Genomic DNA, 13,844 nt, shown 5'->3' on the forward strand with positions numbered 1-13,844 from the left:
AAAATGTTTGAAATTAAGTTTCCATATTTTTCAGGGTACAATACCTCCAATCCAGAAATGTTTTACTTTAAAAATGTGAACCAAACAGGAACGAGAAAATATGTTAACAAATACCAAACAGATTCATTCTGCAGCCTTTGTTGCCCAACTGTCTAGATAGGTTTTTGAGTTTTGGAAAAACACAATCGACAAAATCGGTCTGGGGTACCAAAGATTGGCAAGTACAGGGGATAGAGCTTTGTTTAGATTCTGCTCCATCCCACAGCAGATAATGTTTTTGAATGACACTGTCCAACAAACTTCTTGCCTTGGGTTAGCCAAGATCAAAGACATGAACACACCGTCCATACCTGCACCTGCAAGTAATAGCACTACACAGGGGGTGGTCGACGTACATACAATTTTACAAAACAACAGATCAGATCCTGAATGGGAAAAATGGTTGCTCTGGCCCACAGACACAAACATCTGTCAAGAAAGATTCCTGGACAAGATGCAAGGTTTAACAATCAATAGGCCAGACCCACTATATGTTCAAAGACAGCATCCAGGGGTAGTAACAGCATACATTGTAGTATAACTATGCCTTGATTGGCTGCAGACATCTACACTAAAGGATGTGAAACAACACTCATCTTTACTTAAAGAAGACGCAAACCTTAGGGAATTCTTGCTAGGTCCAAGAAAACCGCGTCAAAAACGTTTCATATATGCCGGCATCTATGCTGCTTATAATGAAATATGGAAGGTTACCCAAGCAGACGCTGCAGAAAGAATACGAGAAAATGATTGTATTAATTTAGAGAAATCGCTCGCTGTGGTTGACAATGGGTTAACGACTGTCATCCAGGATATATTCATTGGGCAACATTGTATCCTCGGCTATAGACATTGTGGAGCAAGATTTGGTCCTGCTGCGTCATGGCCAGTCTCAATTACGTTCTAATCTGTTATTAGGCTGGACGCTACAAAACTTGCATGCAGGCTATGTGCCTTGGCATTTCATCAACACGTCTTCTCTGTTTTCGGATTACAATCTCACTGATAAACAGATCGAACTGGCACAAAGGGGAGCAAAGTATACAATGCTGAGCATTGAAAAACTGGAAAAATTGCCATTTACGGTAGCCGAAAAACCAGCTACAGAATGGATCATTCATGGCAAAATAACTCTGCCTGTTACAACTTTCCATTTTCAGTATTGCCTTAAACACATGCCAGTAGGCAAATATGAAAGGTTGGGTAAAGAATACATCAGGACATCCTGGGATTTACCTTACACACACAGATGTTGGAGTGGGGGGCGTGAAATGTTTATTAGCAGTACACACTGTGAAAATGCACTAAGCGGTTCACTCATATGTCGGAATATTAGTTTACACGGGGCCTGTAGCGGTTCCACTGCAAATTTATCCTGCCACCTGCAAGGTTCACCAGCTGCTGTGATTAAGCCAATGTTTGGACAACTTTCAAATGGAAGTTACCTCATGTTGAATGATCAGAGCTGTTGTGGCATGTTGCCAGGTATCCCATATCTAGTAACTGTTACTTCCAGGGTCACTTGCTGTATGCAAGTCTTGTTCCCCCAAATAGACAAAGTCAGGGAGTCGCCTTTATGGCCTTCACTGAACATCTCTTCTATACGAATTGATACTTTAAGCAGAATAAAAGTCATTCTTTTACAACAAACCGTGCCTTTGACCTCGGCCAAAGAAACCTATGATCTACAAGTCGCAGGGACTTCGGCTGAGATACGGGTTCTGCTAAGGACAAATTGCCCTACACATTTCACAGAAATGTTGGGACGCATCTTAAACATGTCTGATACGAGCGGTATTGTGCATGTATTTAAGACCATATGTTCAGGACTGTTAACACCGTTTCAAGCAGTCCTCGGAATTATTCCAAACTTCATGCACTCAGTGTTTGGTGGTCTGCCGCCAATTCTAGCACTCGTTGCAGGAATACTTTTTTTATTCCTACTGCTACGCTTTGGCAAGCCAAACCACCAGCGTCACTCCCAGCACCTTGGAGAATGGTCTCCTGGAAAGGAAGTGTCGTGAGCGCATAGTGCAACTATTGGGTTTACCTCACGAGAACTAAATACCACATGGTTTCTGTCGTACAGACCAATCTGGCAAGATTGCATCTTACCCGTTCTACGCTGCCTGCTTTGCGGTGAAGAATGCATGCTAGACATCTGTAACACTCCCATCAGTCATGCCAACGAATATCGATACTCTGCTCGACCTGATAACGGCCCATGCTCTGTGTTGTCCCCAGAGGCTACCGATCCGGATGACGGCATTCATTGAGATCTCACAGACACAACATGCTACCCTCGAATGTTGTAGACTAGCACTTACAGAGAATCACTTTGAGTACAATAAAATCATGTACAAACCGTGCCATGGTACTTCCATGGGGAGTACCTTTGCGCAGAGCGTAGCGGGGCTCTACGTAAGTGATTTTGAGGCCACTCACATCCATGACCCCTCCAACCCCTTCCTGAGCCGCATCGTCTTCTGGAAACGTTACATAGACGACGTTCTCCTAATATGGGAAGGAGATGATAAGAATCTGGGTGAATTCCATCAATGGCTTAACACCAGAGATGAGTGTTTGAAGTTCACATACACAGCGAATTCAAACAAACTGGACTTTCTGGACGTCACAATCTTTATTGAAGGTGACAGAATACAGACAAAGACCTACTTCAAACCAACGGCCAAAAACAGCCTTCTGTCATACAAAAGCTTCCATCCACGCCCAATGAGGGAAAACCTTCCTTACGGACAGTTCCTTAGACTAAGACGGAATTGTAGCAACATCCAAGACTACAAAAGTCAAGCGAAGGAACTCGGTGATAAACTACGTATCAGGGATTATCCCACGAACATCATCAAAAGATGTCAGAAGAGGGCAAGGAACCAACATAGAGAGACCCTCCTAGGCACCACGATTAAGGAACCAACAACAGATTTGATGACCTGCGTAAGTACTTACAGCACAGTGACAAATGACGTTAAGAAAATCATCAATAAGAACTGGAGAATCCTTACCTCAGGATCCCTCAAATGGCCAAAACCTAGGTTCTCAAACAAAAGGACCAAGAATCTGAAGGACCTACTTGTACATACAAGACCTCTGGAAAAACTAGCCGTCTTGGTCCAACAGGAACTCTGGCACAACACGTCCGTTACGGGACACTTGCCATGTGGGTCGTGCTCCGTTTGCCATTTAACAATGACAACAAAAACTTTACAACTGTTACCCAATTTAAAATGGACAATTAGATCCCACACCAACTGCAACACCACCCATGTCGTCTACATGATTACTTGTCCATGCGGATTACGCTATATTGGAATGACGTGCAGAAAAGTAAAACAAAGACTTTGCGAACACCGTAGCAACATCAAGTGCAAGAAAAGCACTACCAAGATGAGCAACCACTACCTGGAGAAAGGACACACTGTCAACGATCTACGATGGGTAATTTTGGAAACTCTAACCATCAAGAACAACAATGCTGATAAAGTGTTGTTCGAGAAAGAACAAAGATGGGTTCACCGGCTCCGAACACATATACAGGGTCTGAACGACAACATACCATGGCTGAGCGCCATGAAACAATGAAACTTCATCACAACAAACTTTATTGACAATGTGCACACACGATACAGACACAATCTATACATGAGGTCTAATTGGTAAAACATTAATCAGGAGAAACTAATATTTGATGTGCACTTAATCACCGTACTGCCTTCCATTTATGAGTACTACATACAGACATTGTACTCTGCCGTAAGAGACGCTCTGTTCACAACTTAATGTAAAATTACCAATAACCCGGATTACTTTCTCTAAATTTTCCCTTGTTGATCTCTTGAATCTGATCAAGTAATTCATTTTGTTTTTAATCTAGCTCCTTGCCTTGCACAGCCAACACAATCTGCCATATTCATGACCAGCTATCACAAAACCATCCTACTTGAGATACCGTTATTGCATTGCAATGTAACAGATATGCCTCACTTCATCTAAATATTCTATTTTCTTTGAGTATAATAACGTGGTTATCTGTTACCCTTATAACAACGACTTGCCTCTTTAAACTTGTTTTACCACTAACTGACTCATGAGATTGTGCACATTGCAACATATTAATACTAATTCGGGGTGAACAATCTCCTCCTTCTCCCTCCGGAAGTATTATTTTCCACCATTAGTCCTTTGTTTGTATCTATGCCCCCTCTGCCTTCCTATAACTTCACTACACAGGCACTCAAAGTAGTACCGGGTCATCGAGGGCAGAGTCAGCACAGAACGACTGTTCCGCGCCGAAGAGGTCAGAAGGATGGAAGCTGACATCGTAACCGTAACGTATTACTTTGTCAAGTATTTGACGAACCTTTCCTTTCTCCTTCAACCTTTTTTCTCCTTTCTAAGAGCGTGAGCGACCGCCCCAATTACACCCGCTGTAGCCAGCGATAACGGGATACAGATACGAATATTTCATTTGTGTGCCGCGTCATTGTGCTCCCCCTCTTAAAATCCTGCGCGTGACTAATTCCGTGGCCTAATAAAGTACTCTTAATTGTTAGTCAAATTGCCACCTGTTCCACCGGCCTTTCTACCATTCACTAACAAGGCCTCGGGACATCTGGCTCACGGTAACAAATTTCAACACTTAGTAATGCCATTGACATAAGTGTGTTTGCGCGTGTATGACAAGATGCAATATGTGTGCTCCTACTCCTGTCGAGGCACTATTTGTCTCCTTTACGACAAGATCTACACCTCTCTTGATCTAGAACCCAAAACGTAACCTTAAAAGATTTCTGCTGTCGCTGTTTTAACTCGCCCAAAATACAAAACTATGGGACATTTGACTTATGGTGACTATGTTCATCACTTAGTAATGCCATCGATATAAGTGTTTTCTACTTTTGTATGACAAGATGGAATGTGTGTTCTCTTACTCTTGCTGAAAGGAGGGACGAATTTTGCCACATATAGTGAGGATATTCACAGTTACTCACTTTTTTATATAAAAAAAGAATTGCCATTTTGTAGTGGTTGCAAACACTTATCAAAAATGTCTGAGAATAACCAACAATATTTGTATTCTATTGATGACTTTTACAGTTTTAACAAGGTCTGTTATTCCCTCTACCCTCTTCCCTACCCTTTCTGTTCGGAACGACAACTATAGGTTCAATTGAACAGATACACTTGGGACCAATCAACCTCCCTCCCCTCACTGGAAGACCTTCTGAATACTAGGGTCTTCTTCACCGTTTAGGTCCTGAAGAAAGCCCACTTGACCCTCCGGGGCATTTTCAGGGCTGAAACATGTCGACCTTTTTTATGGACACCTTTTTACAGTGCACAGGGCCCTAATTAGCCTTCGAGTGCACATTGAAGACGTATTATAACTTCCTGCATCCAGTGCAATTAAAGATTTTTTACTGGCTCTACGGGATTTTTAAACTTTATATATACTTTTTCACCACCTGTCACCTCACTAGAATTCACCCCTTTTTTTCCACGATCACTACCAATACAACCAGTGGTACGTCCTCCGGGTGGAGGAAGCATTACAGTAACCCGATGATGATGCGGTCACGTTACAAATAACGAAGCGGAGAATGAAAATATACCGCTAATACCGATCTCTGTATAACGTGATTGAGGGTTTCTTAACAGCACTTTGTACTGCCTTTGCACACCCTGGTTCATTTGGGACTAGTGATCCACTCTCCCATTGATTTTTGGATACTTGAGAAAAGGAAGCTGAGTGGATCAGAAGCTCTTCCTTCTCCCTCCAGTTTGATTATTATAATGTTTATGCGGTTGTCAGAGAAACAAATTCCTTCTTGTTTATTCGAGAAGTTTCAAGTGACCTCTGAGTTAGCTGGCACACACAAGTAATTAAGTTTAATGTACTCGATAGGAGCATACTAACCTTAGTCCTATGCAAAAACTATAGTGTATATTATTCCAATGCGCAGAGCCTATACGGGAAATAGGAACTACACTACAAAGGGTGAGAGCATTTGCTCTCAGGAGGTCAGAAACAAAGCCTGCTTAGGAGGAGGGTGATAATACCCCCTCCCACAGGATGACCTGCTGATTAGAATACCAGGGTAGGGGAGCTTCAAAGAAGCGAATGCCTTTGAAATGTGAGTCTGGGTCCCCGAACAGTAGAGGAAGCTGACCCCATTTGTCCAGAACCCTTTGGCACCTGGACAGGTGGGAAAATTAGCTAGCCAGGTAGGCGTGCCACCCCAAAGCTAGTAGCACCCCTAAGGTGGCCAATCTGAGGTAGATACAACTTTTCAGCAGTGGCCATCTTTGTGACAGCAAACGTAGGAATTCTGGGACAGAGTTGTGCCCACTTCCCATAGGGAGTGGCCATGTAGGAGGCGTAGTGACCCAAAGGGTCATTAGCCACCACTCTATACTCCCCTAACGCCCCAATAAATTCAGTATTTCGGCGAGCTCATGGCACTAGAAAATTAGATCCTGCAGACCTGATAGAAAAATGTTACACATGGAAAGTCGCAACTGCAAGAACAGAAGACCAGCATCTGACTTGGCGCCAATCCTGCTGGCTGACTTGGACAATTGCGCCAAAATACGACTTGTCCTGCAGCTGCTGAGTCCCCAAATCCCGGAAAACCTGCCAGCACTTCACCCAGGACCAAGACCTCCCGTGAAATGGTGGACTTGCTGCCCTGCACCCTGCAGGCACCCAAAGACCCCTGAGAGGACTTTGTGACTCCAAAAACCCGATGCCTTAGGACACCACTTCACCGGTCACTCCAAGCCGGAGTTGAAGTGGGCAAATGGTGCCACCGTGGTCCCCTAGCCATCCAGAGACTGAGTCCACTGTGGTTTCACCCCTGGTGAACTATCAGATATTGCCTGCAGTCTCTGCACGCAGGTCCCCTCTATCGTGACTGCTACTTGTCAGAAAAACACAATGCCTAAGGACACCTCTGCACCAGTCGCCCATTGCCCGTGGAGAAGAGGACCACAGGTGTCCCTACGTCCCCCGAGCATCCTGAGGCCCCCTGTTGGTTCAGCTCGATTGGCCAACCAGTCAAAGCCTGCAGCCTCTTTACGCCGTGACCAATCTCCATTAAGTACCATTGGGCACCAGATGCTTTTTTACACCCCTGCACCCGGCTGCCCAAGCCCATTGGTGGTGTTCTGCTGGTGCTGCCTTGGCCCTTGCCCATCACCCACCTTAAATGCTGACAACTGGTCCTGTAAGTCACTGTACTGTACCTGAATGCCGCACTTGCTTTTCCTCCCATAGGATAACATTGCAGCTTCTGAAAATTGCACTGTGTCGACTTTTTAAATATAAAAGCATTTCTCTTGAAAAACGTACTTACCTGAACGAATTGCTTCTGGTGCCTAAATATATATAAAGATATGTGCTATTTGTATAAATTGGTGTGGAACTCCTTATTGACTATTGTGTGCATTTGTGAATAGCTAACACTCCCCTCTAATAAACCTAAGGCTGCTCTACCACACCACACTCTAGAAGAGGACATTGGGATTGCTAGAGCAAGTCCCAGTCCACTAGCAAGGGAATACCTGGACTCTTTGCATGATATACCTCTTTTTGATATATTGCAAAATGTAATAATAGAAGTTAACTAATTTAAATGTTATTTTGCCTGATTTTATTTGTTCAGTTTTTATGGTCATTAATCAGAATATTAGCTCCTAAATATGGTTTGTCATCTACAACCTTAAGCTTGGGAGACATTGGCTTCTGCGGCAAAATGTTAATATGAAGCCCAGTTTGAAAGATTATTTGTTCAATAAAATACACTAAAACCATAACACAAACAACACAAAATTAAGTAATTTACCTTTTCTTGAAAGTAGTTAGCAGAGAAGTTATAAATCTCTACCGACCCATCATTACGCGAAACTGCCAAGCGGTCCAATGGTACGTTGTAGGCTACACAGCGGATTCCTGAAGGCAGGTAGTCGAAGAAGCGCACCCGGTGAACTTTGAACTCACCCATCCCTAGTTGTGGATATGGACCATATATGGAAAGCATCCAACAGTGGTTCTGGGCATCCTTTGTTAGATGAAAACCAGACACAAAAAAAGATTAATAAATGAGTGACAGTTTAGCTTTGCACTGTGAATTTTTTTTTTCTTTTTAATAACAGTTTCATTGCTACACACAAACACACACCAACATCATGGATAACAGCACTGCAAGCATTCTTCACAACCACACAACAAATACTCTAGAAATGTAGGAGCAATGTAGAACATAATTAAAAGATTTTTTGATAGAACTAATCAAATGTTTTCAGTATCTGGCCTTTTCTATAGATAAAGTTTGGAAATAGTGCATTCCATTAACAAACAATGTATTAAGATATCAGATCCAGATTGTCAGTAAAACCTTGAAGACATTTAATATAAAAATTGACTAACAACATGGGTTATGTTATAGGGTTTTTAAATAGCACAGTGTTTAAAACATGTTTGGCCTCTTGGCACGCTAGATGCATAGAGGTAGACTGAGGTTTCATGCCTCAGTTCAGAGTGAGTGTTGTTGTTTGTATGTCAAGGGTTTTCCCTACTGGGATGCTCCACAGGAAGGCGGTGGATATTATAACCTTTCAAGTAACCCTTGTGAGTGTGAAATAGCAACTGGTTATTTCTGATAGGTTGAATCAATAGAGTAATTCTGGGTAGTTCAGGTCATATGCTCTTAAGCTTGACCTCAAAGATGAGTCCAAGTAGGTCTGGGGTTGCTGTTCTTCCTGTCTTGGCAGGGTGGTGGTAGGGACGAGGGGTGGGAGAGAAGGATAGTTTGAGGGTTATTTGTGACCGTTCCTATTGAAGCAGGAGTAAGACGATTTCCACATGGCTGAACTACGTCTAGAGTGGCAAAGTGATTGAAAAATAAAAGCTACTGGTAATTGCTCACACCACATCCCAGTCTGAGATTAATTTAAGCATTCTCTCCATCCCCTTGTTGTTTGTGTAGCAGACGTCCTCTTCCTATTCTGTGCATGCTACGACTGTGTTGCAAAATTTTTAGAGACCCAAATAAGCAGCTGTATCGAAGCTGCATCTTTTGTCATTTCACGCAGCCCTTGTGGGTATTTTTCAGAGCCCATGTCCACTTGATTGCTTTCAAAATATAAAAAAAAAATGTCTAGAACGGAAAGACAAGTATAAAAAAAAAAGAGAACTACATTACTATTACTCCAACTTTATTAATAGCCAAAAAGGTACAAAGGCTAACACTTTAAAATGACGGGTTTGGAACAGAAATGTCTCCTGCAGGGTACACAGGCATGTGCCCTTGCCGTGAGAGATTGAATGCATGTGAATCGGGTATCCTGACTTTTATTTGGTCCCTGGCATCATGCAAACCTAGTGTTTGTGCAGATGTCTAGCCCTGTGCCTGACAATAAGAGGTTCAAGTACTATCCTGTGACCTGGAGTGGAACATCATGCATTCCCTCACAGTTGACAGAAGAAGACGGTCCCTGTCTGGTATGTAGTACATAATGAAGTGAGGACATCGTACCATCCTTTGCGAATTCTTAGTGTAACCACTCCTTTTTATCTATGCCAATTAAAGTGTGATCTACTGACAAATCATATGTAAATACTACTGCTGTGCGTACCCCAGAACCTTGCGCTGACATTCAGTGTGAATATCATGTGTAAGTGTGTGTATGCGTGTAGTACTGTGGAAGTAACACTATGTATGAGAGTCGGAGTACTAAAGTCAGTGGGATCCATTTTGGATGCTTATGTGTAGGAAATTGCGTTACTGGTTGAGGGGGGGTGAAACCATACTCCAGCAACAACCACAATTCTGGTCAGGGTGAAACACAAGCATAACCCAAATTAACCGGAGCTTAACCCTCTGGTAGCTTGGCACAAATGCAGACAGGCTTAACTTAATGTCAATATGAAAATATTTATGCAGCACACAAACAGTAATAACGTTAATACAACACAAGAAAAATCCCACACCAATTTAGAAAAATAGAGTAAAATTTAAATAAATGATTTGACACCAAAACTATCAACATCCAATTAGTACAGGGGATATGCAATTTTAAAGATTTAGATAAAAAATAATGCTTAAAAGCAAAAGGCACCAACTGTGATTATCTGGATGCGCCAGACCGAGACAAAGTCACAAGTTCAGGTCGACTGTGATGGAGCGCGGGTCAAATACAGGGAGCAAGTGAAGGCCGCTGAACAAAGTACCTGAAATCCTGGTTGTGATGCGCTGTGAGATCCTGTATTGAGGATATGTCGCACAGCAGTTGTTCCGATGAGCTGCAGCAGCGAGGTCCTGCATAGAGGTTGCATCATACGGTTCCAAGGAGCTGTGGGGTTGCAATGCAAGGCAATGTCTAGTATGCGTTGCATAACAGAGGTTCTGAAGGGCTGCTATGTGAAGTCCTGAATCTAGGAGGCATTGTGCAGTGGCGGTTCTAAAGACCTTTGAGGTCCTGCGTCGGAGATACGTCACACAGCAGCAGTTCCAATGTGGAGATGTGAGAAGATGCATTGCGCTCCTTCAGTTCTGTCCAAAACACCACAGCGAGGCTGGCAGAGCACCTTCAGGCCCACTTCCAAGGGTCCAGGACTGGTGTGGCACCAGACTTGCAGCAGGTAGAATCCAGCTGCAGAGTTCAAAGTGGTTGGGAGCCTTTTTTTGTCCTCGAGGATCTGATCAGGAGGTCAGCCAACTGACCCTTGGAGCCACTCTTAGGGGCCTGGGTTCAAGATGCAGGTACAGGCCTTCTTACTCAACCAACGGGGCAGCTGAGTAGCAGTCCTCCTTGCAGCACAGCAGTCACCTTTCTGAGTCCTTCACAGGTCCAGTGGTGTACTGAAGAGTTGAGTCTGAGGGTACATTATTTAGCCTTGGTGCCAGCTTTGAAGTAGGAGACGTTTCTAGAGGTTTCCAGGCCCAAAGGTATTTGGAATTTCCTTCCTCCCTGCCTGGACCCAGCTTCTCGGGGGGTATAACAGACTAGGGTGAAACCATTTCTGAGTGTGCTGAGGCAGAGCCTTTGTGATATAGGTGACAACTCCAACCCCTATCAAGTCAGAGATGGCCCATCCTGCCAACACCTATTGCCCCTTTGTCTCACTGTTTGGGAGTAATACAAAAAGCTCAACTGACTCCTACACCTAGTCATGTGACCCAGGATACAGGCTGAAGGCACCAGATGGTTGGGGCAAGAAAAGGCCAACTTTCTAAAAGTGGCATTTTCAGAATTGTGACTTCAAATCAGACTTTACCATTAAAGAGGGTTTTAAATTACAATTCTCTGGACACCAAACTCAACATTTCTACTTTTTGATAATTGAAAGTTAGCACTTATTAAATGTAATAAGGTAAGCCAATGTTACACTATGGGAGAGATAAACCTTGAAATAGTGAAAACTATTATTTGAGAGTTTTTTACTACCATGGCATGCAAAACTTAAAGTACATGTCCAACTTTTTAAATACAACACACCCTACCCTATGGGTGGTTTAAGGCCTACACTATAGGTGACAAACATATGAAAAAGGAAGGTTTAGGCCTGACAAAAAGTTTATTTTGGCAGGTCGAAATGGCAGCTCAGAACTGCACACACAAGCTGCTATGGCAGGCCTGAGACATGTTTAAAAGTGCTACTTAAGTGGGTGGCACAATCAGTGCTGCATGCTCAATAGTAGCATTTACTTTACAGGCCAAGGGTACATGTAGTACCATTTTACTAGGGACTTACAAGTTAATTAAATGTGCCAATTTGGTGTAAGCCAATTTCACCATGTTTAAAGGCGAGAACACAAGCACTTTAGCTCTGGTTAGCAGTGGTGAGGTGTGTAGAGTTCTAAAAGCAAACAAAAACAGGTTCAGACAACAGGAGGGTGAAGAATAAAAGTTTGTTGATGACCCTCCAGAGAGGGCCAAGTCTAACACTATGGGTTAGTATGGCAAAATATGGCGGTAGAAAACCGCTTCTCCAGATAGTAGAATTGTACTACCTACATTCCTATAGCTGGAGGGCTGAAACTGAGACAGTGGACTGAGAGAAAGAAAACAGAGCTAGCATTAGAAATTCCATTTACACTTTTTAGTAATGGGCTACCAATTCGTCCTTCCTGAGCATTGCGTTTTGGTAGATGGTAGGGATTAAGAATGGGGCGGCAGTTTGTTATTCGAGGTGAGGAAGTTTCTAGACTAGGCTTGCCGTTCCGTTTTGTGTTACCAATTACTGCTTTTGAAAGGCTGAAGATAACCAGGTGCAGAGTACACTCTTAATTGTACCCTGGTGATGTTACTCCCGATTTGAATTTGGGAAAAAGGGGGGTGGTGATGGACAGAGTTTCTGAATGATGCAGAATACTCTTACCAAGTCAAGAGATCATGGTTTTAATCCATCACCGTTTTTTAGCTCACTGCACCATCCCAGCTCAGAACCTGGCTACATGCAAATTAGTCTGTACCTGTCCCAGTGCATGATGGGAACAGGGCAAACCAAACTACCAAGCCAATTGTTATACTGGGAAGGAAACAAGCTTCCGGGGACCGGTTTCGGCATCACAGCCTTCGTCGGCCCGGCTTGCCTGAATCCTGATAGTGCAATGAGCAAGGGACTCACGTCTGAGCATACCCTCCCACACTGAGTGTGGATAAAATCAATTTGGGAAAAAGGGGGTGGTGATGGACAGAGTTTCTGAATGATGCAGAATACTCTTACCAAGTCAAGAGATCATGGTTTTAATCCATCACCGTTTTTTAGCTCACTGCACCATCCCAGCTCAGAACCTGGCTACATGCAAATTAGTCTGTACCTGTCCCAGTGCATGATGGGAACAGGGCAAACCAAACTACCAAGCCAATTCTTATACTGGGAAGGAAACAAGCTTCCGGGGACCGGTTTCTGGCATCACAGCCTTCGTCGGCCCGGCTTGCCTGAATCCTGATAGTGCAATGAGCAAGACAGAACATACTTTGAGACCATCACTTTACACTAAGGCTACGTTGGGAGAGTAAGCTGAGAAAGACATTTGAACTGAGAACCAACCCAAACCATTTCTGAAGTTTGAGACAGTAGAACACATCCCCCGTCTTGAAAATATGTATAAAAGTAGGATCCAAACAACTCCACTTCATTCCAGACCCAAGTTCTTCTTGACCAAGGAAAGGAGTGGTATAGCTGAAGGATTAACATTTTCTACGAATGCATTTTGAAGGTCATTGTCTAAGTTCCGAAATCATCGTTAAGAGACCGAATTGCTTTCAGCGTTTATACTGGAATGTAAAACTACCATATCTCCTTCCTCCTTATACTTTTTGCCCATGTACAGCATTTTCTTAACCCTTTCTCCAACCAGGAAATGCTGCAATTCCCCTTTAACCTTACGCAATGACCAATATGTTCTGGGATTACTTTCTTTTAGGATTGTGTTTATACAGTTTGTATTTGGAATTTGACATCAATTTTCCTATATGTTATCAGTTTTCGAAAGGCAGGCACACAGGATATCAGTTCACCTCTCAGAACCACCTTTGCAGTGTCTCATTCCATGTTGAGTGACACCTTGTCTGTAATGTTCTCTTAGGAATATTGGTGCGTTACATCCAAAATAGTACTTCTCAAAGCCACATATCTGAAAGTAACTTTGTTGGGGTACCATAATCTGCCATTCAGGACTTTAGGAAAATAAATTCCTAAAGTTATGATGTTTCTGGAGTGGTAAGACAGAGCACCCATTTTAGTCTCAAGAGCCAAGTCGAGAATTGTTATACTTACT

The 13,844-nt window shown here is 43.1% G+C and overlaps 1 protein-coding gene across 5 annotated transcripts in view; it reads right to left on the minus strand.

The window, feature by feature from the left end:
- UTP4 (UTP4 small subunit processome component) overlaps positions 1 to 13,844 on the minus strand; it is a 158,367-nt gene that overhangs the window by 118,092 nt on the left and 26,431 nt on the right. For all 5 annotated transcript variants that reach the window (XM_085638684.1, XM_085638682.1, XM_085638683.1 and 2 more), the window contains exon 2: positions 7,902 to 8,117. In XM_085638684.1, the coding sequence (XP_085494810.1) occupies positions 7,902 to 8,096 (195 nt within the window). In that variant the 5' untranslated portion in view covers positions 8,097 to 8,117. The remainder of the gene's footprint in view (positions 1 to 7,901; positions 8,118 to 13,844) is intronic.

The sequence above is a fragment of the Triturus cristatus genome, chromosome 12 (assembly GCF_964204655.1).
Source record: "Triturus cristatus chromosome 12, aTriCri1.1, whole genome shotgun sequence".
NCBI classification, from domain to species: Eukaryota; Metazoa; Chordata; class Amphibia; order Caudata; family Salamandridae; genus Triturus; species Triturus cristatus.